The sequence below is a fragment of the Littorina saxatilis genome, linkage group LG1 (genome assembly GCF_037325665.1).
Source record: "Littorina saxatilis isolate snail1 linkage group LG1, US_GU_Lsax_2.0, whole genome shotgun sequence".
In the NCBI taxonomy this organism is placed as follows: Eukaryota; Metazoa; Mollusca; class Gastropoda; order Littorinimorpha; family Littorinidae; genus Littorina; species Littorina saxatilis.
In genome coordinates, this window is record NC_090245.1 from 68,309,101 (window position 1) to 68,336,299 (window position 27,199).

Consider the following 27,199-nt stretch of genomic DNA (forward strand, 5'->3'; position numbering starts at 1 on the left):
AAACACAATTTTTAAGTCTTCCTTCATACAAAAGTGCAGATATATTTACTAAAACTCATTGATAAATCACTTTATATCAATAAAATACAGTGGTACCTGTGATAAAGACACCCTTAGCACCAGCCAAAGGTGTAACATTGCTGGTGCATGCCTGTCATGACAGGTATGTTCAAGATAATAGACAAAGGGACAACAGAAGGAGTCCTTTATTGGGAGACCGTGTCCTTTATTTAAAGGGGCCTCACATCAGAGGCATCACTGTATTACATCACCCAAAACAATCCACTTAAAAAAAAACCTTTGAATTCCCAGCCAATAATTATGAATAGATATTACAATCTGCAAAACTCACTCACAGTTTCAAACTGTGACATATGTTCTCTTCAATGTACACACAAATCTTGCACAGCATATAACAACAAAGAAATCTGCGAAATGTTCGTATTCCTAGATATCAACTCATGACAGCCTGCATAGCTATAATCATTGTGTTCCATAGTCTGTCAAGTGTCTGAACTCAGGAGAAAACCCATAGGAATGCCCAAAGCTATTTCATATCTCAATCTGTGGATTTATGATGTTCACATTTTGGCCTGCTTTGCTGCGTTCAGGACCTCACCAAGCTTCTGCGCCAACATTATATTTCCTCCCAGCTTCAGCTTCCCGCTCATGAATGCCTGAAGAGGAAGAAAATAAAAACACACGCGAAAAATGTTATTTTATGTTTGAGGTCTTTGTGTAGATAAGCAGCTGAAACTACAAAAGAGAAACATAGAAAACATGGTGTACTTGCGAATGAGGTGAACTGGTGACACTGAAAGTGACAAAATAGCAAGGAATAGTGTGCCTTTAATGATACCTTCTTTTGCCTACTTGGACTAGTCAAAAGCAAAAATGCGCACTGAAAGTTTAAAGTTACTGAGGTATTCGTTCATCTGTTCATTCAACATCAATTAGCATCACAAACTCAACAGACACAGATGCATGGACAGACAAGACAGACAGACAGAAAGACAGACACATAGTAACATCCCACTCTAATGGCTTCGAGTCACTACAAACAAAAAAAAAAGAAAGAAGATTAATCAATCGATCAATCAATCAATCAATCAATCAATCAATCAATCAATACTTGAATATAACAAGAAGAGCAAACGCTCGATCGAGTCACTTTCGCAGTTCTGAATATTATATGAGGCATCAGATGGACAGGAAGAAATTGCTATTCACAACACAATGAGTCACGTTCACATAAAATTTGAGCCCGGTCACTTTTATAGTTTCCGAGAAAAGCCCAACGTTAAGTTGTGTGTTGCCGAACAGAAAAGGCTAGTTATCTCCCTTGTTTTTCTGATAACGTTCGTAAAAGGCTACAGATGTAAATACTTTGATGTAAAGAATAATCCTACAAAGTTTCAATCACATCCGATGAACTTTGTCAAAGATATAAAATGTCTAATTTTTCCTTTGACGCTGACCTGTGACCTTGAAAAAGGTCAAAGGTCAACGAAACCATCGTTAAAGTGTAGAGGTCATTGGAGGTCACGACTAAACAAAATATGAGCCCGATCGCTTCGATAGTTTCCGAGAAAAGTCCAACGTTAAGGTGGTGTCTACGGACGGCCGGCCGGACGGCCGGCCGGACGGCCGGCCGGACAGACTAACACTGACCGATTACATAGTCACTTTTTCTCAAGTGACTCAAAAATAACTAACATAAAAAAAAAAAAAACTCCAAGCACATACCTGCTGACCATTCAGCTTTCCATTGTGCATGGCCATAAAGTCGTCATCAGTCATGGTGATGGTGCAATCAGCCTTTCCATTGCGCGGCTGTCCCTGGTACACGTCTCCTGTTTTGCCAGTCTTCATGTCTGCAGCTGCATCATCAACACATCAAAATAAGTAACCGCATGCCCAAAAATGGACAGTGGTTACTGGTACGTACTGTCTCTGTTGAGACCTCCATGATAATGCAATAAGTTGATCTTAGTAGTGTATTTATGTTTGATAAAGCTTTTTTTTTTATCATATCTTTGTGTTAATAGAAATGTGATGTAGCGCCAAAAGAAAAATGTCTATGTTTGTGTCAAATGAAAATGGACATTGAAGTTTTCTTATCTTATGTTATCTCCCAATTTAAGACTAATTTCTTCCCTTTAGGAATGTTGACTTTTAAGATGTTCTGTTTATAACCTCTGTAAATTTACCTCTAATTAAAGGATCGCCTCCTTTCTAGTATCTTGAGTTTTCAGATGTTCTGTTTATAACCTCTGTAAATTTACCTCTAATTAAAGGATCGCCTCCTTTCTAGTATCTTGAGTTTTCAGATTTTCTGTTCACAACCTCTGTAAATTTACATCTGTTTTAAGACTCCCTATTTTGAAGACCTTCTCAGGGGCGGGGATGTAGCTCAGTCGATAGCGCGCTGGATTTGTATCCAGTTGGCCGCTGTCAGCGTGAGTTCGTCCCCACGTTAGGCGATAGATTTATTTCTCAGAGTCAACTTTGTGTGCAGACTCTCCTCGGTGTCCGAACACCCCCCCATGTGTACACGCAAGCACAAGACCAAGTGCGCATGAAAAAGATCCTGTAATCCATGTCAGAGTTCGGTGGGTTATAGAAACACGAAAATACCCAGCATGCTTCCTCCGAAAACTATGGCTGCCTAAATGGCGGGGTAAAAAACCGGTCATACACGTAAAATTCCACTCGTGCAAAAAACACGAGTGTACATGGGAGTTTCAGCCCACGAACGCAGAAGAAGAAGAAGAAGAAGAAGAAGAAGAAAAAGAAGACCTTCTGAGATTGTTAGAGGTCTTAAAAGGGGAGAATTCTACTGTAATGCCCAAAATTTCCTATATCAAAGTTGAGGTAGGTAAAACTGCAGTTTCAGAATAAAACTAAGAGAAGTTTTGTGCACACATCTAGACTATTTGTTCAAAAATATGTCTCTACATCTGTATGTATGTATAAATAATATAATGAGAAATGCATATAACGTTCCTAGTCAGCACTAACTTTTTTGCAGTTAACCTTTTGACTTGAGCATTGGCAGGTTTACTATCCCTCTCCCTTCACAAATACATACACTCACATCTGCAAAGAGGGATGGACATGCAGGAAGGCAGGCAGGCACACACACACACACATACAAACACACACACAAACACACACACACACACACATACACACACACACACACACACATATATACAAACATACAAACACACACATTCATGCACACAAAATGTATACACACCAGCACTTCATGACATGACACATACAAGCGCGAAATGAATGATACATGTAGCACTTACTCCAGGTAGCAGCAACTTTGCCGTCCTTTGTAATGTTGAACAGAAAGATGGCGTTGATCTTGGAAGGCAGGTCAGTGCGTGTTTTTGCTTGCTTCATGATCTCGTCAAAAACAGCGTCACTCTGAAGAGTGGCTGCCCCTGGTGCTGACTGGTAACAGACAATTTATCTGTTTTAGTGGTTATATCAAATTTATATATCTTTTCTAATACTTGACAAAATGAAAAAAGCAAGAAGGATAAATGCAAAGATAAAAATATATTTTGGAAGCAGTTGCTACGCAATATAAAAAGGTTCTGGTAGTTGTAAGGATGACGATGATATGACATCAATAATTGTTACAAGAACCATGAAAATACAACAAAACTGATGCTAATACTGACATTCACAGTAATGCTGATTAAAAAGAATTAAACTCAAGAGTGAATTCAGCAAGTTCAGCAAGTAAAAGAAACATAAGTATAAAACATTCTGATTTGAGATAACTTTCAAGAGGGGTTTCCCGTATCTGTTTTCAAAGCATGCTGCATCAAACAAACAACATTGCTGCTTTTACCCTGGAGACTGCTGAGCCATTTAGGAGAGAGAAGCTGCCTGAACTATGACTCAGGATTCCTTCCAGGAAAACCTATGGTTTGTCAGCTCTCCTGAAAACAATTCTCGCTTGCTCTACAGCATAACAGCTGTTCAACATGCAAAGGGCAGCAACTTTCCAACAGCATACGTCGACAGGAAGGAAAGAGGGGCTTGCCTGTGTTGTGTCTCTCTCTATGCTCGTGAAAGAAGCTTGAAGCATAGAATTACCTGTGTCTGACCCCCAGTGGCTCCAGGTTTGAGGTCAACGTAGGCTCCTGAGATGCAGATGTTCCCATTCTCCACAACCTGGTAATACAGAATAAAACATACTTCATACGGCAACAGCAATAGGAAAATGGTCAGAAATAGATCTGCATTCTATTCCTCTGCATTATACAACAAATTGGCTATATATTTGTACGAAGTTGGTCAGTGTAAATAGAAAGATAACACTGATTAAACTTACAAAGCAAATTACGGAAATATCCTAATATCTCAGCCCTGTGTGAGACTCGATCACCATCACAGACTGAATCTCAAATGTTCACTCTGCCTTCACCTCCATGGGACTTATTTGTGAATATGTCCAAATAAGATATAAATCTGAATATGTCTACCTTTGTCCTGAAGAAGACACGATTTCCTTCTTTCCACATCTCTGTCTGTAGGGTCTGCCCTGGAAGCACAGGTTTGGAAAACCGCACCTGAAACATTACATAATGAGAGTAATGTTAATTTTTACCATTTTATATTTTACCTCAAATACAACAAAACAAAGATTCTGATCAGGTTTAGCTAAAGGTATCATACTAGCACAGTTCAAACATTTTTTGGAAGATTAGGTAGGCAAAGAGACTGAAAGAAAAAATCATGCATCCGAAATTTACAGCACTGCTTCCACACAACAGTGATTATGACGTTAGTCTAATTGTACAGTGGTACCTGTGATGAAAGAACACCCTTAGAACCAGCCAAAAGTGCCCTTGCATTGAAGGCGGCCTGCTATAACAGGTTTACTTTTGGTCAAGATAATAGACATAATGACTTTACAGAGTGTGTCATTTATTGGGAGGTGTCAGTCTCATCAAAAGGGCCCCCCATCACAGGTACCACTGTAATAAAATACAAGTACAGTTTTTAAACAACACAAAACAGTCCTAATCCAAGTCACAATCACAGTACAGCTGAATTCCCCTTTTCAGACCTCCCGATTAAAGATTCCCTCACTTTTACGACCCTGTTTTCTCAGATTTTCTGTTCATAACCTCTGTAAATCTAATTACTCCGTTTTTTACATTTAGTCAAGTTTTGACTAAATGTTTTAACGTAGAGGGGGGAATCGAGACGAGGGTCGTGGTGTATGTGTGTGTGTGTGTGTGTGTGTGTGTGTCTGTCTGTCTGTCTGTGTGTGTGTGTAGAGCGATTCAGACTAAACTACTGGACCGATCTTTATGAAATTTGACATGAGAGTTCCTGGGTATGATATCCTCAGACGTTTTTTTCATTTTTTTGATAAATGTCTTTGATGACGTCATATCCGGCTTTTCGTGAAAGTTGAGGCGGCACTGTCACGCTCTCATTTTTCAACCAAATTGGTTGAAATTTTGGTCAAGTAATCTCCGACGAAGCGCGGACTTCGGTATTGCATTTCAGCTTGGTGGCTTAAAAATTAATTAATGACTTTGGTCATTAAAAATCTGAAAATTGTAAAAAAAAAAAAATTTATAAAACGATCCAAATTTACGTTCATCTTATTCTCCATCATTTTCTGATTCCAAAAACATATAAATATGTTATATTTGGATTAAAAACAAGCTCTGAAAAATAAAAATATAAAAATTATTATCAAAATTAAATTTTCGAAATCAATTTAAAAACACTTTCATCTTATTCCTTGTCGGTTCCTGATTCCAAAAACATATAGATATGATATGTTTGGATTAAAAACACGCTCAGAAAGTTAAAACGAAGAGAGGTACAGAAAAGCGTGCTATCCTTCTCAGCGCAACTACTACCCCGCTCTTCTTGTCAATTTCAATGCCTTTGCCATGAGCGGTGGACTGACGATGCTACGAGTATTGCTGCGTTGCATTGCGTTCAGTTTCATTCTGTGAGTTCGACAGCTACTTGACTAAATGTTGTATTTTCGCCTTACGCGACTTGTTTCTTCTTCTTCTGCGTTCGTGGGCTGAAACTCCCACGTACACTCGTGTTTTTTGCACGAGTGGAATTTTACGTGTATGACCGTTTTTTACCCCGCCATTTAGGCAGCCATACGCCATTTTCGGAGGAAGCATGCTGGGTATTTTCGTGTTTCTATAACCCACCGAACTCTGACATGGATTACAGGATCTTTTTCGTGCGCACTTGGTCTTGTGCTTGCGTGTACACACGGGGGTGTTCGGACACCTAGGAGAGTCTGCACACAAAGTTGACTCTGAGAAATAAATCTCTCGCCGAACGTGGGGACAAACTCACGCTGACAGCGGCCAACTGGATACAAATCCAGCGCGCTACCGACTGAGCTACATCCCCACCCTATTACTCCGTTTTAAGACTCCCTCCTTTTTAAGACCCGATTTTCTCAGTTTTGGGGGGTATTAAAAGATGAGTTCCACTGTAAAGCCACTTTAGACCAAGCATTTCGACTGACCTTGACAGCTTTGAACTTGGTCATGTCATTGTCAGCATATGTCTTCATGACATGTCGCACAGCAAACCCGAAGGAGCAGAGACCATGCAGAATTGGCTGAGCAAACCCTGAAAAAGTATGTTTGGTTTGAGTCTGATCTTTGCAAAAGTTTCTCTTTCATTCTTTTCTGATCTTCAACTGATTGTTCTTCCTGCCATTTTAGAAGGGGAAATTAGGCTCACAATGAAATATGAGTGTTTGTCTTAACATCATTATTTGTCCATTGTGTATCTTGTTCAACAACATTAAAAATCAATAGAGTGAGGTGCTAGCGAATGATTTGTTTTTGTCAATGAAATGCTCCATTAACTCTTTTCCATTTTTGTTTTGTGATTCTATATCTCATCTGCTTAGCTTTTTAAGAAAAAAAAGATTGTATGAAACCAAAGCAGCGGACTAAAATGTTAAAAAAACCTTGCCTCGATTGTGTCTATTGAGCGAGTTTCCAGGACCATTTCTCATTTAGATTTATTATCTGTATCATAAGTCTGTTATTAAACGTTCAAATAACATACCATTTTCGTTCTTGGTTTTTTCTCATTTTCAACAGACTAAAAGAAAAACCAGACTGATGACTTACCTCCCATTGCGGCGAAACTTGGGTCGATGTGCAGAGGGTTTCTGTCCCCTGACAGTCGGTAAAGAGCAGCCTGGAAGAACACACAAGTCACCATACTACTAAAACAAGGCTCTAGAAAAATCATGCGAATGGATAATAGCAAGCAAACATTCACCCTGTCTTATCCCCAGCCTAAAATACTCCTTATTTAAAAACAGAATATCTTTCACTTTCTTCGGAACCAGTAGGCTCATTATTTTCTGTGTCTGTGCCTATATTCTCAAAATGCACGCCTTCTAACTAACTATCCAAATATTCAATGTCCGCCCAAATCGTGTCACTCATTTTAATATGCAGATATCACTTACTTTACATAGCAGACTTACTTCTGATGTTAATACCAGCTGAGCCTACAAGAAGCAAAATCATTTTAACACACATGCACACATACAACAACGCAAGCACCCATGCACGCAAGAACGCACGCGCACACATGCATGCACGCACGCATGAACATACGCACGTACACACACACACACACACACACACACAACCACCCTTTCTCATGTTTACCTGGTCAAGAGAAGTTTTCTCAGACATTGTGGCATCTGGAGCTCTGGAGGGCGTGTCCACTGGCAGTTTGTGCTGAGTAGAGCTCCGTGGGCCGCCAAACTTCCCTGATCCCACCACAAAGGTTGCAAACTGGTTGAATGCCACTTTGTCTCCTTGTTCATCCTGGGTCTCCACTGTGAACAGAAAGGAAAAGAAAAGTATAACCATTAATCAAGCCATGAAAGGTGGGGGTATGATTTGAGTTTGTGTAATTAACAATATCTCAATACAGTCGAGATCATTTAACACAAAAAACGATAAGCCAAAAAAAACCATTACGCCAAACGTGTTGTCAGTCCCAATCATTCCCTTCATAAACCCTACTAAAAAAAACATCATAACGCGAAACAAAACGATCTGAGACTCACGCAAAAAACGTTTACACGAAGCCGATTCTCGGTCTCTTGCACCACCAAATAACTGGGTTTTTTCAACTTGTAGCTTCCAAAGCGAGAAGTGTTCACGTGTTTGCACGGCCCATTGAAAGAAAGAATGAAATTGTCGACGTAAACTTCTACTTTATCACGAAGTCGGTACAGCTCTCTTGTGGTGTTTGCTTCTTGCGCGTGCATATTCTTCCCGATAATTCCATAATCTCTCACTTTGGAAATTGGAGCAGATGGCACACAAATGTCACGGTGTATCAAGATTCTGAAGCCACTTCCGAAAACACTCTACGGCTTACACGCGTTTGTTCGGTTGGTCAGCACCAATCAACTCTGTTGAAGCGTTTATACTTAAAACGGGTATCTTCTATGCTTTAATCATTTCATCACTTCATTGGCCCATCAAAACATGGAAAAAAGCGGCTTCCTTTGGAAATAGAGCCTTTTATTCGCTGTCAGAGAAATGAAGGGACCCGAAAGTCAGACTCCTGCGAAGTTAACAACAACAAGACGCGGGCTGTATTCTTAAAAAGAGTACTTCCGTTCAAACCGAAAGCTGAAACCGAATCGCGTCAGCAGTTCAAACAAGTTTCGAGAACATCGCTGCAAGTAAACCGATTTCAAAATAGTTTGATAATTTTCGTTATCGCAAAAAAACGTTAACTCTAACAAAATATTGGTCCCTTTCATTTCGTGTAAAGCGATCTCGACTGTATCTAGAAGACACAAATCTGTCAAGCTTTGAGTTTAGTACAAAATCCTGGTTTTCCACATCCCTCAGCCTGACCTCAAGTAAACATTTGCCTGTCATAAACAACAGAGCACTCAAATATAATATGACCTTAGATGCCGAACAGCCTCTGTCTAGTTTTGATATCAACCTTGTGTTCAAACATTCATGTGAAAAGTACAAAACAAAACATTAAAGTGGTATATACCTACCATGAAGGGAAAGCAAAAAAATTTTCCTACATTGCATGGATGCATGGTTGTGACTGGGATAATTTTGAAAATAAAATAGACAAGAGAACTGCAGAAGGTGTTTATTGCCATGTGCCCCTTCACTGGTGGAACGTACCTCACATTGTAGGTACGTACCACTGTATATCTAAGTGTAAGGAAGAACCGCCTTACAATGTAAACACCATCAAAAGTTTTGAAGACACACCATTGTATAGGATGAGGGCTCCAGACCCCTTGTCCAAGATGTCTGCCACTCGCACTATGGACTTGAGACTCCCTGACGTGGGGAATGGTTTGTACAGCTCCAGGTACTGCTCTCCATGGAGAACCTAATAGCAACAAACACACAGAATAACACGTTCAGTAGGTATATAAATTGGTTTTATTACCAGTGTAACCGAGTGCCTGAAACACAACAATCACCTTTGGAGGCAAAGCCAGTCAAACAGGGTTGAGATTTTAGAGCTAAGTGAACAGCCCTATAAAAACTGCCATGGGTACGCAAAGGTTTCCAAGAGCATACAAGTCAAAAACAGCAGGCAGACCCCATCAAAAATAGCTACTCTACATCTCACTGGTCAGCTGTCTTCCAACGTACCAAAAATTTCGAGGGTTACTATAAATAGCTCACACGTTGGCAGGAAGACAACTCTATCAATGCAGAGTAACTGCCCGGTGTAACAAGGGGGACTACTGCGTCACCCTGTCACACCAGTGTACACTTCTAAATCAGAAGCGACACACAAGCAAAGCATAAACAATGGGTGCACAGTTAATGTTCCCAGACACACACATAGAACTGTCCTTTTCAGTCCAACTCTACTCTCGTAAACTGCACAATTGCTATTACAACCTCACACATATCATCTGTTACCCTTCCCCTACTTACAGCAACAGGTAATATCAAAATGAAAGAGGAACACAAGAGCTATTTCAGTACTTCCAGAAATCTAAAAATTGTTGGTCTTATAACAGAGAATATTAAAAAAAACAGATGTAAAATTACTGACACTATAAACAAAAACACAGTAAAAATCAGGTCTTAATCCTTTCTGTATATTTCTGAGAGAACACAGAACAGGATTTGGTCAACCAGTAACAACAAAATTAACATCTCTTTTACCTTCCTGCTAAGTTTCAAATTAAACAATGATTAAGTGTACAGATACAGTATATCTTTTGTGACACTATCACTTGGTACATTTTTGCCAGCTTTCACGTGAGAGGTGATATAGACTGTTTTAGTTCCATGTACAGTCAAACAGGCAGACACCAAGTTTATTCGATAACAAAGTTTTTGAGTGGCACGTACGCTACATTTGAAGCGTCTTCCCAAACGGAAAACACAGAACTGTGTCTGAAAGAGATGGGTCTAAAGACAGAGGTTTCACTGTACCTTGGTGGGGTCAATGGGAAATCCTGAAATGCCCCCAGCAGAAGCCTGGACCATGGAGTCGAAGGCTGGAATGACGGCAAAGGTCGGGAGGGTGGTCAGATCCTCTGAATTCTCAAAGAGAAACTTCAGGTAGTCTGGTTGCTGTGTCGACACACCCACTGTTCAGAAAGAAAGCAGAAGAATATAAGTGTATTTTCATCTGAAGAAAGACTCAAAATCAAGAAAAGGTCATGTATGGAACGATCAATTCAAACCACACCATAAATCAATCACATAATAATGCTGTTGAGCGTTTTTTGTTTTTTTTACATCAAAGCCGAAACACTTTTTTTTAAATCCTCCAGTTTTCAAATCATTTCTTGTAATATGTTCCCCAAAGTATACATTTAAGCTAGAAAGTAAATATTAAACTAAGGTACTGTTCTGCTGTCAAATTTTAATGTTCCTACCACTGATCCTCTTAGTTTCTGAAGACTGCTGTCCATAAAAAAAGCACTACAGTGGTACCTGTGATGTGTGGCCCCTCCGACGAGAGGACACCTCCCTTAAAAGGACACCTTCTGTTGGCCCTTTTTATATTTAGTCAAGTTTTGACTAAATATTTTAACATCGAGGGGGGAATCGAAACGAGGGTCGTGGTGTATGTGCGTGTGTGCGTGTGTGTGTGTGTGTAGAGCGATTCAGACTAAACTACTGGACCGATCTTTATGAAATTTGACATGAGAGTTCCTGGGTATGAAATCCCCGAACGTTTTTTTCATTTTTTTGATAAATGTCTTTGATGACGTCATATCCGGCTTTTCGTGAAAGTTGAGGCGGCACTGTCACGCCCTCATTTTTCAACCAAATTGGTTCAAATTTTGGTCAAGTAATCTTCGACGAAGCCCGGACTTCGGTATTGCATTTCAGCGTGGTGGCTTAAAAATTAATTAATGACTTTGGTCATTAAAAATCGGAAAATTGTAAAAAAAATTAGAAATTATAAAACGATCCAAATTTACGTTTAACTTATTCTCCATCATTTGCTGATTCCAAAAACATATAAATATGTTATATTCGGATTAAAAACAAGCTCTGAAAATTAAATATATAAAAATTATTATCAAAATTAAATTGTCCAAATCAATTTAAAAACACTTTCATCTTATTCCTTGTCGGTTCCTGATTCCAAAAACATATAGATATGATATGTTTGGATTAAAAACACGCTCAGAAAGTTAAAACAAAGAGAGGTACAGAAAAGCGTGCTATCCTTCTTAGCGCAACTACTACCCCGCTCTTCTTGTCAATTTCACTGCCTTTGCCATGAGCGGTGGCCAGACGATGCTACGAGTAAAATGGCATTGCGTTCAGTTTCATTCTGTGAGTTCGACAGCTACTTGACTAAATATTGTATTTTCGCCTTACGCGACTTGTTCCATTATTTCTATCAACATATACCTGTCATGACAGGCCACCTGCAATGTAGGGACATTTTTCGGGGGTCCCAAGGGTGTCCTTTCATCGCAGATACCACTGTATATGTAGTGTCATGTAAAGGCAGCGTAAAAGTGATAACTAATAGCATTTTAGTGACGTATTCTTGTGTCTCTCTTCACATCAATGGTGTACAAGGAAATTTTGATGGAAGGAACCGACCTCCAAGAGCATAAAGGATGATGTCTTTCTCAGTGAAGTTGAACGATTCTGGAGGCGGTTGAAAGGCACTGATTTTGTTCTGCACATCAAAAGAGATAGAAAGGAAGGTAACTGTACAACATGATGGTTCAAAAGATGTACAATCATTTAATTCATCGAGGAATGGATTGAGCAAATGGCACATCCTTCTCTTACGCTGTAAAGAACAGACAAACTAAGACTAACCAAGGGACCAGCCAAGACACACGCAAGCACGCATGCTTGCACGCTCGCACACACACACACACACACACACACACACACACACACACACACACACACACACACACACACACACACACACACACACACACACGCACGTTAGTCTGTACCTGTAATGTACCACCTTCGGTGCCTGAGGAGGGAGTTGATGACGCCTCTTCTTTGAACTTGTTAAGCATTTCCACCAGGAATGGCGTGTTACCTAGAAAAAGGAAAAATAACAAAAGAACACCATGTAAAAATCCTCTGACAAAAAACATCTATGCTCTGACTGGCTGAGAATGTTGTTCAGAAGAATCAACTGCTTGTGGCATGATCACGCATGATCACACATTTCAAAACTTTGACATTTTAAACAAAATTGACATCAACATTTTAATTTAAAAAAGTGTTTTTAAAGGGGGCCACCTCAACTGTCGCCAAAAGACGGATATGGCATCATCAAAGATATTTATCACAAAAATTGACAAACGGGTCTGGGGATATCATTTGGAATAATTTGTATGTAAAGTTTCATGAACATCTGTCAAGTAGTTTTCCTGGGAATTGCTCTACACACACACACACACAAACACACACACACACACACACACACACACCCACACACACACACCCACACACACACACATACACACTCACACACACATCATGACCCTCATCTCGATTCCCAGTCTATGTTAAAAATATTTAGTCAAAACTTGACTAAATGTAAAAAGGAAAAAGAAAAGAAAAGAAAAAGATCAAAAAGTAAGTTCAAGGGTAATTGTTTCAACCAAAAAGCGTAGATCTTACTTATCACAGTACTCTTACCTCTTGTTGGTTTATCGCTGTCAGTGAAATCTGTTATCTTCTCCCAGTTTTCTCGTACTGAAAAAAATAATAATGAAATTGCACGTCTTATAATGACAAAAGAAATCAAGAAAACGAAAACATGTGTATATATTTGTAGAAACCAGCTGCCAAGTTTCAACATCACTCAAACGGCATGAGTGAAGATTGTTGCAAGTAATTATGCGAAGCTCCTTTTGATGATCATCCATCTTCTGTAAAACTATGCTGATTCCCTGCACACACTTAACACTCACACGCTACCCACTGCGAGAACACATACTTCAAGCAGAAACATGCAAGTTGAAATACTTCTCCAAATTTACCTGCTTCTGGTGTTCCAAAGCTGTCTCGAGTCCTGACAACAGCTCCTTTTGAGCGCTCAAAACGAACTGCAGAACAAAAGAAAATATGCTGAAGCTCATCTGATATGTACTCACAAACTCTTATACTTGTATTTGCCGGAACGTTTCAAGACTACAGCTGAACAAGTAAAATGACAAAAGTCATGCTGTCTGAGAGCTTAAAAATACACATACAACCAATTGCTCCTTTTAAGTACTCAAAACGAACTGCAGAATGAAAGAAAATACGCTAGAGCTCAACTGATACATCTATCTTCGCAAACACTTGAAATTTGATTTGCCGAAACACTGCTATGCTACAGCTACAAGTAAAAAGTTGTGCTACCTGAGAACTAATTGAAAATACACATCCAATCAAACAAACAAAAATTAGGAACCATAATATTCATCAGCAGTTTCGTACGGTTGAACCTCTGGTGGAATGTTTTGTGGAATTTACCAGCACATACCTATTCAAATACATGCTTTGTTAGGTTGCTATTATTTTCAGAATAACAATTTTCTCAGGTGAAGTTTCACATACACATGGGTCACTCTCCTGGAAACGGGTCAGTCGGGACAGCGTACAAAAACATTTAAATAAACAACAACACAATTACTTTCCTTTATTTTTATGTGTTTTGTTGTCTTCAGTGTTATTTGGAGCAACAGTGTGAACAAGAACTAAAGCGTTTGTAAATTCTGTGATTTGCTTTGCACTGCAGAAGCTCTGAAATCGCCACTTTTTTCCATTCGAAAGTGTGACATGCTATCTCTGCACATACACATGCCTCAAATTTACCCATTTGATAACACATTTTTCTACAATTGTTGCAAATTCCTGTGTATGAATTTGATTTCACCCGCCCGATGCGCCCAAACGATCTTTTGATAATAACTTGGTTGCATTTGACCATGTAGAAACAATCGTCTCGCACGTCACGCCTGGTGTCCTATTTTTAGCTTCAACGCCATGCCCAAACATAACTTGTGCATACTGTTTCAGGGGATGGATAATTCTACTCTGACATAGTAAAATATTCGATGTCGTTAATCGCGATTGAATGAGATTCAAGTTGAGTCTGTAAAGCAAGTTTAATGAGATGTTCTGATAGATCTGCAAGTGGTGTCCGAAAATTTGCGATACGTGTGAGCACATTGCAGAACTATTTTCTGGCAAACTTCGCGCATGAATATAAGGGAGTCCCTGTGGGGGTTACACGGTGCAAACGTGTTTTCGTACAATCGAGCACGCGGTTAGACGCAGGAAAACTTTGTTGTTGCGGTGTCCGCGCCAAAGTTGACGACAGACGTGCGAGACGGTACATGATACCACAACCTTTGAGGTAAGTTTGAGCTTTACGACGGCTCTATTTTTACTATTTTGCGTGTAGAACTTAAACCACTAATATGATTTTGTCATGTTTACAAACTGAATTCGAAAAAAAATGCCTTTCTGTCAGAAAAACGCAACCAAGTGGCAAATTCATGGGTAGAGTAGATCTAGGTACAGTCCAACGTGAAAAGAAGTTTTCGTTTTTTATGATTGTTTTGCGCCTCTTGTTAGTTTATTTTCTATTTTTTTAAATGAAGATTAGATCATGTGGTTCAGGTTCATTTGTTTTGTTGAGAATCTCAAGAAATAACGTTTGAATCTCTCATCATAGCCAGAGCTGTCTCGTTCGTATAGCAGACGCCATTGCTGCTTTCCGCATGCGGTGTCAGCGATGCGTGCGGGGCAGAAATTATGACAGATACTGGCATTTTCATTTGCACTGGAGCAGATTTTACACAGCGTGTAGTCATTTTTACATTTAGTCAAGTTTTGACTAAATTTTTTAACATAGAGGGGGAATCGAGACGAGGGTCGTGGTGTATATATGTGTGTGTGTGTCTGTGCGTGTGTGTGTGTAGAGCGATTCAGAGTAAACTACTGGACCGATCGTTATGAAATTTTACATGAGAGTTCCTGGGCATGATATCCCCAGATGTTTTTTTTCTTTTTTTGGATAAATGTCTTTGATGATGTCATATCCGGCTTTTTGTAAAAGTTGAAGCGGCACTGTCACACCCTCATTTTTCAATCAAATTGATTGAAATTTTGGCAAAGCAATCTTCGACGAAGGCCGGACTTTGTGTTGCATTTCAGCTTGGAGGCTTAAAAATTGATTAATGACTTTGGTCATTAAAAATCTGAATTGTAATTAAAATTTTATTTTTTATAAAACGATCCAAAACTACGTTCATTTTATTCTTCATCATTTTCTGATCCAAAAACATATAAATATGTTATATTCGGATTAAAAACAAGCTCTGAAAATTAAAAATATAAACATTATGATTAAAATTAAATTTCGGAAATCGATTTAAAAACAATTCCATCTTATTCCTTGTCGGTTCCTGATTCCAAAAACATATAGATATGATATGTTTGGATTAAAAACACGCTCAGAAAGTTCAAACGAAGAGAGGCACAGAAAAGTGTGCTATGCAGCACAGCGAAACCACTACCGCCCTAAACAGGCTCGTCAGTTTCACTGCGGTCATTGTTAAAAAATGCAGTGCGTTCAGTTTCATTCTGTGAGTTCCACAGCTTGACTAAATGTAGTAATTTCGCCTTACGCGACTTGTTGTTTCTTTGTGTTACGAGGATGTGTTCAGGACAGAACCACTCTGATTTCCAATGTGTGTATCTTGGGATCTTGACGGTTGTAACATGCACTGTTATGTACCTCAATGTGCGATGTAAAGCTGTGGTAGCAATTAAAATATCTGACTCCAACTGTTGCATACTTTTTTTTCAGATGCCAGGATGCTGCTAATGCTCCTATCCTTTCTGCCAGTCCAGTCAATGCTGATCCAGGAGCAGATCAGAGAGACCGGTACGTTTCTACTGTAAATAATTGTTTTAACATGTTTTTCATTAATCTTAATCTTATTATACTGGAATGACTTTGCTTGCATGCAGTCATTTTTTTTTAATTTTCTGTATCCATACTGATTTGTGCAGACATTCCTAGCAAAGTCTTTCCATGGCATGGTAAGTGCAGGTTACATATGGAATCAATTACATTTATACATGTATTTCAAGTACCAAATTACCCCTAGTTGGTATGAATGGAGAGCTTCAGTTGTCTGCTTTTCTGAGGTAGACATTTCCAAGTTTATTGGTGTCACTTGCTCCTTGTATTTTTAATTCATGATGTAAACCTTTTCAGTTACTATTTTTAATTTTTCTATTTTAAGAAAGGTTCATTTGTTTGTCCACAGATTGACACACTGGATGGGAATGGGGTGGTTGTCCGTTTACTTAGGAAACAAGGATCATCGTTTGTGTGGCCTGCTGTGGAGGAGATATTTTTTGTGAAGTTTGAGGAAGTAGTTGAGGTGCTGCCTGTCCCAACTCTTGACAGACGTGGCAGACACACATTTCAATAAAAAGTTGTTTCGTTTTGACTGAAATAAACCCATGGTTAACTGATATTGGTGTCTGTGTTTGTTTGCGGTGTCCATGGTTACACGCGAGACGTTCTGTGTCATTTGATGAATATCTGCATGTATTACCAAGATTTTTCAAAGTATGTCCATAGTCCTGTCATGGAGATTCTTTAAATCATACAATTTTGCAGATAGCAATTTCTGATCACTTGCTGGAAAGGTTTTCTGTGAATGAGGAAATTGTTGATCTGGCGTCCTCATAGTAATCCCCCCATTATGTAAGTGTATGGTATATTTTGAAACTTCTGGTACTTCTATGAAGCAATTTCTATTGTATCTCATTGGAAATTGCATGATAATCACTTGTATTTTTTATGATAAGAGTAAAAATGTGCCTCTAATGGTGTCCTGTGTTTCACGCGAGACGAGGCAACCTTCAACACATTATCTTAAATTACAACATTTCCAAAAGTTTATCTTGCTTTTCAAAACCTTGTGTTGGAAAGTTGAGATGTTAAACAAACCAAACACACCAAAATATTTCAATTTTGACTAACTTTATTTTTGGGCACTCAAGTCACACATCTGACCAGTTTTCAGGAGAGTGACCCACATACACAAAGTATGAGACAGAGAGACAGACACAAAAACAGTCCCAAAAACAGACAGACACACACTGAGCGCAAATGGTTCATTGAATAGTCTTTATGAAGCAAAATGTACTACCTTGAGAAATCCAGCCAGCGCCCATCTCAAAGCAGTCACCACTGGTCGGGGATGAGTCATGACACAAGTACAATACCAAAGGGACGTTGTAGTCAGGTTTCAAACCCTCAATGAGATCTGAAGCAAAGGTAAATAAACAACAGAGTTGGTTAACTTGAAAATCATTTGCCAATACAGTGGTACCTGTGATGTAAGGCCCCTTCAATGAGAGGACACCTCTCATGGAAGGACACATTTTGTTTGCCCTTTACCTTTTACCTTGACCAAAATATACCTGTCATGAAAGACCACCTGCAATGTAGGTGCTAATGCATGCCGAGTATTTTCATGTTTCCATAACTCTCTGAACTCCTGACATGGATTGCAGGAATTTTATGTGTGTGTTTTTGTGTGAAATGCTTGCCTGTCAAATGGTTGTGTGATGTGTCTAGTGTGTTGGCGAAGTGTTTTGTGCTTGTCACCTCTCGCTTTCAGCCCTCACCGCTGGCTAGCACCGTCCTTTTCAGGACAACGCGAAAAGAGAGCAGCTTGCGTCAGTCTCTCCTGCCAGTACATAACCTCTCCACAGCAAGCCCTTTGTAGTGCCTCCATCGTGGCGACAGGCGTGAACTGGGTACCGAAAGGCCCCAGGCTGAACTACAAGGACTCGGAGGAGGTTGGCCCCTAGACGTGTGGCATGCAGGCCCACCGGCGTGTGGATACACCCTGGTGCCCATGAACCAACCCCCAACTATGGGTTAAATAGCCGGGCAGGATAGGCTCGTCAACCCTGGAAGGCAGCTGTCCTAGGAGAAGATCACTCCAAAATTAAAACGAGGGCAGAGGAGGCTCACTATCCCTGCAAGGAAACTCCTCTAGGAGAAGGACCACTCCAAATTTAAACCCACGTAGTCCCCCGAAGACGGAAGACATCGGCCATTAGGCGGGGAGCAGACCGGATGTCTACGCTTACTACGACAAATGATTGTGTCTAGGTCGAATGTTCGTGTGAAATGCTTGCACGTATGCACACAATGGGTTGTAAGGCACTAGCAGGTCTGGACATATCTGGACCTCCGGTAGATCGGAGAATTCATCCATAACCCACCAGGCGCAACAGGCATAAATCTTGAACCTTCATACAAGCATGGGTGTTACTGGGAAAAATAAAAAAAACCTGAAAGGCAGGGGTCCAAAATGCTCAAGTTTGAAAGAAAGTTTCTGGACACCGACGAAACCAAATCATAATAAGCAAGATGGCGGCAAATCCAAGGGAGCGAACCGAGAAAGCACGCAAACCGGTGTCAAAAGTCGGATCAGAACCGCTGCTTGTTATTTCAACTTAACGAAACGAAGCTTTTTTTTTTTTTTTTTTTGAAAACCCGGAAAACCGGAATTTCCGGCTTCAGATTTTTTCAAAAACCGGAAATCCGGCAAAAGCCGGAAGAGTAACACCCATGTACAAGCCTTCTTTTCCTTCTGTTAATAAAATAAATTAAAAAAAGAATAAATAAACGACCCAACTCCCTCCCCCCCCCCCCCCCCCCAATATAAACAAAAAATGTCACTCACCAGGGGGCATAACTGTGCTGGTAAGCCTGGAACCAGCAAGAGGAGCGATGGTGTTGCAGAAAATGTTGTTCTTTTTTCCCTCAATGGCTAGCGTGTTGCTCAGTCCCAGAAGGCCCAGCTTGGCCGCTGAATAGTTGGCCTGACCAAAGTTGCCGTACAACCCTGAAGTGGAGGCGGTCATGATGATCCTGAGTGACAAAAATAAAATCAAAATTTTAAAATTGTGACACAGGGCAGTCTTGAAAAGAACTTGCATCTTCAGTTAACACTGTATGTATGATCCATAGGCATTATCGAGAGCAGCGAAAAAACAAAAATCATGACACAGAGCAGTCTTGAAAAGAACGTTAAAACACAAACACAGACACACAAAGGAACAACTCAGCCTAGCTATCCATCAAAGAGATAGGACAACATTGCTTGGCATAATAAACAACCTGATAAAGCCAGAATTCTAATTTCACGTTAAATACATACAGTAACAAAAAGGTGTTACTGCTCAAAACACAATAAAGACAATATAACAAGCAAGACAACAATAGCTGAGCACTTTAATAGTATGATATCCCGTTTGTCATTTGATCTTACCTGCCATAGTTGTTTTTCTTCATGTGAGGCCAGGCAGCACGGGTCACCAGAAACGAACCCCTCAGGTGAATTTTCTGAATGATGTCTGAAAAAAAGTCACAAGAAGAACCATTCCGTTAATACCCTGCTGATTTTACTATGAAAGAGTGTTCGGCGAGAGATTTATTTCTCACAGTCAACTTTGTGTGCAGACTCTCCTCGGTGTCCGAACACCCCCGTGTGTACACGCAAGCACAAGACCAAGTGCGCACGAAAAAGATCCTGTAATCCATGTCAGAGTTCGGTGGGTTATAGAAAACACAAAAATACCCAGCATGCTTCCTCCGAAAGCGGCGTATGGCTGCCTAAATGGCAGGGTAAAAACGGTCATACACGTTAAAAGCTGTGAGAGTTTCAGCCCATGAACGAACAAACAAACAAACTATGAAAGAGTAAAACAAACACACTAACATCTGTAGTCACAATAAGTCATATGCAGTTACATACTTCACACATACAGACAAATACCCCCAAAAATTAAGGCACAGATTAACACAGATTACATCGACATCAATAAGTATACAAGAATGCACACACAAAAATGACAAAACTCAATAAGCTGAAGACTAAGATTTCTTAGGCATCTTACCCCAGTCATCATCACTGATCCTGGGAAAGGACTTGTCTCTCAGGATTCCGGCATTGTTGATGACAATGTCTGAAAAACAGAAAAAAGTAACATGGCATTTTCAAAAAGCTAGTAGGAAATCCAAAATCTTTTCCTTTTGCAAAGCTAAATCTAGAATACTTAACTACAAAAATAAAAAAAAAAAATAAAAAATAGATAGAAAATAAAGAAAAGGAAAGGGAACAGAAAATAATATTGAGAGCATTGAATTGTTAAATTTGCTATCTAATCATTGTATCTGTTAAATTGTTAAGTGCATTTACTTTATAATCCATTAGTAAACAAAGCAAACCAAAATAAAGAAAAGTTTAACTCAATGCTTAGCAAGTAGGTACATCTTTGTATTTAACATAAATACCCTGCAAATAACCCTCTGCTATTCCATGGAAAGGTTCTTTCACAACAAAACAAAGAGAATCGACAAGAGCAGAACACTCACCAATTCTGCCGAAGTTTTCCAGTGCCGTTTGAACCAGCTTCTCTCCTTCCTCCACAGAATCTATCAAAAACAAGATGAACGTAAATAAAAGATTATGCTGTTCTTATTTAACTGCTAATCATAAGGATAATTTTTGGTAAATCATGGTCATAGAAAACAACAAGAAGAGCAAATGCTCGATCGAGTCACTTTCGCAGTTCTGAATATTATATGAGGCATCAGATGGACAGGAAGAAATTGCTATTCACAACACAATGAGTCACGTTCACATAAAATTTGAGCCCGGTCACTTTTATAGTTTCCGAGAAAAGCCCAACGTTAAGTTGTGTGTTGCCGAACAGAAAAGGCTAGTTATCTCCCTTGTTTTTCTGATAACGTTCGTAAAAGGCTACAGATGTAAATACTTTGATGTAAAGAATAATCCTACAAAGTTTCAATCACATCCGATGAACTTTGTCAAAGATATAAAATGTCTAATTTTTCCTTTGACGCTGACCTGTGACCTTGAAAAAGGTCAAAGGTCAACAAAACCATCGTTAAAGTGTAGAGGTCATTGGAGGTCACGACTAAACAAAATATGAGCCCGATCGCTTTGATAGTTTCCGAGAAAAGATATAAAATGTCTAATTTTTCCTTTGACGCTGACCTGTGACCTTGAAAAAGGTCAAAGGTCAACAAAACCATCGTTAAAGTGTAGAGGTCATTGGAGGTCACGACTAAACAAAATATGAGCCCGATCGCTTTGATAGTTTCCGAGAAAAGTCCAACGTTAAGGTGGTGTCTACGGACGGCCGGCCGGCCGGCCGGACGGCCGGGCGGCCGGCCGGACAGACTAACACTGACCGATTACATAGAGTCACTTTTTCTCAAGTGACTCAAAAAAAGCTACCATGTATAATGCATGTACGAGTACTAATCTTCAGAATTTAACCTGGTGGTATCTCTGAGTGTCTGGTACATTACCCCTTCCTGGTATAATAGTTTCTTCCCCATATACATACTGACTATTGACTAAAAATGACAGGGATTTCATCTATACAATGAAAAAAAATGTAATGAAGATATTAAGCAATTACATGTAGGTACCTACCATAATTAGCCACAGCCTTTCCACCCTTTGACTTGATTTCAAACACAACTTTATCTGCAGCTCTGGAGCTCTTTCCACCACCCTTGATGTCACCGCCAAGGTCATTCACTGCAAACAATTAATTAAGTATGTGTATATCAAAAGACGTGATTAACATAAAGAAAAAGAAATGAATCAGACACGAAAAGAAAAAGAAAAAACTTATCAGGAAAGAATATGATACATATATATGCAACTAGAATGAATACCCGCTTCGCCGGGTACCCAGCTTCGCCGGAAAGAAGTAGAGCCGAATGATACCCGGCTTTGCCGGGAAGAAGTAGAGCCGAATGGTACCCGGCTTTGCCGGGAAGAAGTAGAGGAATACCCGGCTTTGCCGGGATGAAAGGGTTGTGGACAGTGACCTTCTAAAAATAGTAACAGGAATATCCGGCTTTGCCGGATGAAAGCATTGTGGACAGTGACCTTCTAAAAATAGTAACGAGAATATGGATTGACGCCACACGAAGGAAGGGAGATAAACGCAAAACACTGGAGAAGATAAGGAAGAGTTACTGGGAATGGATCTGGGAAGATGAACAGAAAAACCAAAATCGGTTCAGCGCTGCGCGCTGAGAGCACGTGTTGAAAATTCTCATCGACCAGGTTGTGTCCGGGGTCTACCTGAATATGCCCACCAAATTTGAAGCAGATCCATCGAGAACTTTGGCCGTGCATCGCGAACACACACACACACACACACAGACACAAGTCGTATATATATATAATAATATAGATACAAGTAATTAATTACTGAGTCTACAAAAGAACTGTCTGTCAAATAATGTCCAAAAAAAGGAACATCTTTTAAATAAATGTAAATGGAAAACAATCACAGAATTCTTATGAACAATCACTGACAACAAAGAGTACCATCATCAAGTCAGAAACAACATTATTTTTTTCTCCCCACTGATTGTTAAGGTGTTCTTTAAATGAGCCTGAAGTCGACTTCGCGAAGTCTTTTGACCAAACACTCTGAGTGCTAAAGCTCTGTGCGTCCAGCTTCGTGAAGCATACTTCACGTAGTCGACTTCGCCCAATTAAGAACAGGCTTAAAATACACATTTTTTGCGTGTTTCCCCTCCATTTTCGTTCAAACCCTGTGCGTTCCGTGTTGCGTCTGCTTTTTGTTGTCTTTTGTGTTCTTTTCCTGATGAAGCTTCCAGAAGCGAAAATTCGTAATCGTCTTGTGTCGTCTTTGTATCGGTGAGTACAGTAATCCTTTGTTTTTTTAACTTTGTACACATGCACTGAAAGAGAAAGGAATATATGTCACAGTGTCCATGCACTTACCAACAACAGATGCACCTCTTTCTGCCAAGGCCAGCGCATAAGCCCTTCCAAGACCTAGAAACAAATGGTACACATGTTCTCATATTCTGCAACTAGACTACTGTACTGAGGAAAAAATACCCAGTCACTGAGTGGTCTTGCGCTTAACTAGTTGAATGTATGTATCTGAATCCTTAAAACAGCAGGGATAGATCATGCATTCTCTACAAATGTATAATTAATTCAAGTAATACTATTCAAGGCAACGTGAATATTTTCATGAAAAAGACCAGAACTAACCACATAAAACAGCTTATTAGGAGAATAATGTGATTATGGTGCAATGAAAATGTTGATGAAATACACAAAACGTTCCACACGCATGCATGCATCATAACAGATGAGATTGTGTCAGATCCATCAAACATACATTACCCAGCAATTTGCTTGTCTTCAGCATGATCACTTTTTATCATTAACACTATTTGTATTATAAACATGCTACACATTCCATTAGATACAAGAAAACATAACTAGATTTTATGTAATCTGTAAGTGAGCAGCTTATCTCCAGTCCTCATCATGCAGACGCACACCACGATATACATAAGGCCCCCCCAAAAAAATAGTCTGTTTACGGTATCCCGACCGACCCTATTTTTTCGCGCGACCCTAGACTTTTTTTTTGGCATTTGGGGAAAAAATAAATAAATTAACAAAATCTTTGTTTTTGGCAAAATAACTTAAAAATATGTGTTTTTTTTGGGAAAAAAAATTTTTTTAAAAAATCCCGACCTACCGACCCTATTTGTTTTGCCTATGTTACAGTAAACAGACTATTTTTTGTGTGGCCTAAAACTGATTTGTTCTGCCGTCTAGGTAACAGTGACCTCAATTACCATTACACTCTCAGCTAGCCTAGAGCCTACTTAACCCCTGATAATCTATACTGTCTTATACACTGCCACTGCCAGGGACAAAAGTCATTAACAGCACTGCATTGGAGTTCATCCACAAAGAACACTGTGACTACCTCTGCAGTAAATATGTATGCTTGATCTAAGTAATGACTAGTGCAAGCGACTAAGCTAGCTAACATAAAGGTCACGAGACATGATACACTTCTAAACGGTGAGGACTTAGATCTACATACATGTACTTAGATTTATAGTTCAAATACACTGTAATATCACCCAAACGAACTGAACAGTTTTACATTTCTTCGTAGGATTTCATATTTTATTTTTGCTAAAAACTACTTATTTTGTACGTGTTTGTATAAGTAAACAACTGTTGGTGAGAGTAAACAAAGCATGCATGTTTCCTGATCTAAAATAAAAATCTGTGTTTTTATTATACTGTAAATTACAATATGCAATACTGTATATATATGCAAATTACTGTATACAAAATACAGTACACATGCACTTTTCATTGACAGTGGTGACAAGGCCTGATAAGATATGGATGCAAATTATGCACCTAAACCAAGTAGATAAAATCTTTGATCTATGGTCCCCTAGCTATCTTTCTGACCTTCTTGATGTCTACTCCCCCTCTCGCTCCCTAAGATCCTCCGCAGACACCCGCCTTTTTAGGATACCACCAGCACGCACCTAAACATATGGCCAGCGCACCTTCTCTTACCAGGCCCCATCCATCTGGAACCAACTCCCGCACTCACTCAGGCACTCCACATCTATGCAATCATTCAAAACCTCACTCAAAACACACCTCTTCCCTCAATAGTCAGTAGTCTGTTAATGACCACCCATCCCCCTCTCCTGCTGGTCCTTAATCTGTCTCCTTCTCTCTCCTTCTTCTTCCCTTTCCAGCTCTATTCTTCTTCTCTCAACTAACTTTATGTATCCAATAATTTATTTATTTATTTATGACTGTTTTTCCGTCTTCAAAATGCATGTGCCTGTGGTTGGTATGAGTGAGTGCGTCGCGTTCTCGCTGTGCGTCTGTCTGCGAGTGTATGAGTCCGAGTGTCTTGGTCCTTGTCGATTTGTGTTTTGTATAATGTTCACTATGTATTGTATATTTTGTAAGCGCCTAGGGCTATATTTAGATTAGGCGCACAAATGTTCATAATAATAATAATAATAACAAGAAGAGCAAACGCTCGATCGAGTCACTTTCGCAGTTCTGAATATTATATGAGGCATCAGATGGACAGGAAGAAATTGCTATTCACAACACAATGAGTCACGTTCACATAAAATTTGAGCCCGGTCACTTTTATAGTTTCCGAGAAAAGCCCAACGTTAAGTTGTGTGTTGCCGAACAGAAAAGGCTAGTTATCTCCCTTGTTTTTCTGATAACGTTCGTAAAAGGCTACAGATGTAAATACTTTGATGTAAAGAATAATCCTACAAAGTTTCAATCACATCCGATGAACTTTGTCAAAGATATAAAATGTCTAATTTTTCCTTTGACGCTGACCTGTGACCTTGAAAAAGGTCAAAGGTCAACGAAACCATCGTTAAAGTGTAGAGGTCATTGGAGGTCACGACTAAACAAAATATGAGCCCGATCGCTTTGATAGTTTCCGAGAAAAGATATAAAATGTCTAATTTTTCCTTTGACGCTGACCTGTGACCTTGAAAAAGTTCAAAGGTCAACGAAACCATCGTTAAAGTGTAGAGGTCATTGGAGGTCACGACTAAACAAAATATGAGCCCGATCGCTTTGATAGTTTCCGAGAAAAGTCCAACGTTAAGGTGGTGTCTACGGACGGCCGGCCGGATGGCCGGACAGACTAACACTGACCGATTACATAGAGTCACTTTTTCTCAAGTGACTCAATAATAATAAAATCCAAAACAGCAGGAATGATCGTACATGTATAAACTTTCCAGGTGATTGAATGCTACCCAATTTACGTAAGTATGCACATTTGGTCATGCACAATCAAGTTAGTTTGTATTTTTATTGATTGTATCAATGTATGCCACAGAATTTACACTCAAATTACTTAGTATTTTGCGTACATCACAGAAAATTATAGGTACATGTAACTTTTCTTTTAAATACAGATCCTCTCCTGAGAGCGTTTTTGTGGCGATCATGCAATGTCAATCCTTTTTCAGCAGGATGTGCTATTACAATAGTGCGTGTGTGTGTTTTGCCACCCCTTTAAGTTAGTTTAACCTACTCTCAGAAGTCCTAGATCTACAATTAGAATAAATGCAAGTCAAAACATCAGCAGCGGTGGTGGAGAAAACATTTTTTCTCTTAATCTGCATGGAGGCCGTACAACTTTTTTTGCAAGCTGAATGTAACTATATTGTACCTTGAACCTTATCCTGTCCAAACATTATTCAAGTTGAATTTTTGGTGATCTATAAAAATTAAACAAAAGTATCAATAATTAATGCACACATGAAAAAATATATCATATATATAATATATAAGATTTTAGGCAATTCAGCACAACAATACGGTGCTGAAACATGAAAGCCCGTCTCTTTTCCCAAATGTGAAAATAGTTCGGGGGATGTGTACTGTGTCTGTGATCTTTGGACTCGTGCAGTCTACTTTCTGATTAGACGGAAAAAAAAGTGTTGTGAGACGGCTAAAACAATATAAACAGAAATCATACGCTCAAAATATACGGTAAAGCCTGGAAAAGTATGGACACGTTGAGCTGAAACCTATGCTTAAGAAAATAACCATTTCTTACCATTGCCAGCACCAGTTACAAGAGCTACTCGCCCGTCGAACCTGATGAGAGCAGCCATGATTGCTTGGTAGGAACCTTTGACCCAGCGAGTTCAAGGTCTTTACGGTTAGTAACAAAGTTTACGA

General features: G+C 39.4%; 2 protein-coding genes and 1 long non-coding RNA gene across 3 annotated transcripts in view; 1 reads left to right on the forward strand and 2 right to left on the reverse strand.

Moving 5' to 3' along the window:
- Nucleotides 1-27,199, reverse strand: part of LOC138950706 (uncharacterized) — a 134,967-nt gene that overhangs the window by 1,976 nt on the left and 105,792 nt on the right. The window lies entirely within an intron of this gene.
- LOC138976974 (peroxisomal multifunctional enzyme type 2-like) lies at nucleotides 7-27,173 on the reverse strand. The gene is made up of 22 exons (XM_070349870.1): nucleotides 27,075-27,173; nucleotides 23,408-23,461; nucleotides 22,073-22,180; nucleotides 20,983-21,042; nucleotides 20,505-20,573; nucleotides 19,877-19,961; nucleotides 19,289-19,476; nucleotides 17,738-17,854; nucleotides 13,556-13,621; nucleotides 13,212-13,268; nucleotides 12,512-12,603; nucleotides 12,141-12,219; nucleotides 10,503-10,660; nucleotides 9,312-9,435; nucleotides 7,719-7,891; nucleotides 7,167-7,236; nucleotides 6,548-6,654; nucleotides 4,512-4,598; nucleotides 4,123-4,200; nucleotides 3,321-3,468; nucleotides 1,747-1,880; nucleotides 7-677 (listed from the first exon to the last, which is right to left on the reverse strand). Exons 1-22 carry the CDS (start codon nucleotides 27,130-27,132, stop codon nucleotides 582-584), a joined length of 2,208 nt encoding a protein of 735 aa, XP_070205971.1. The 5' UTR covers nucleotides 27,133-27,173; the 3' UTR covers nucleotides 7-581.
- LOC138976967 (uncharacterized) lies at nucleotides 14,761-17,054 on the forward strand. Its single transcript, XR_011459210.1, has 3 exons — nucleotides 14,761-14,919; nucleotides 16,378-16,455; nucleotides 16,844-17,054. It is a non-coding gene; the product is annotated as an uncharacterized lncRNA (long non-coding RNA).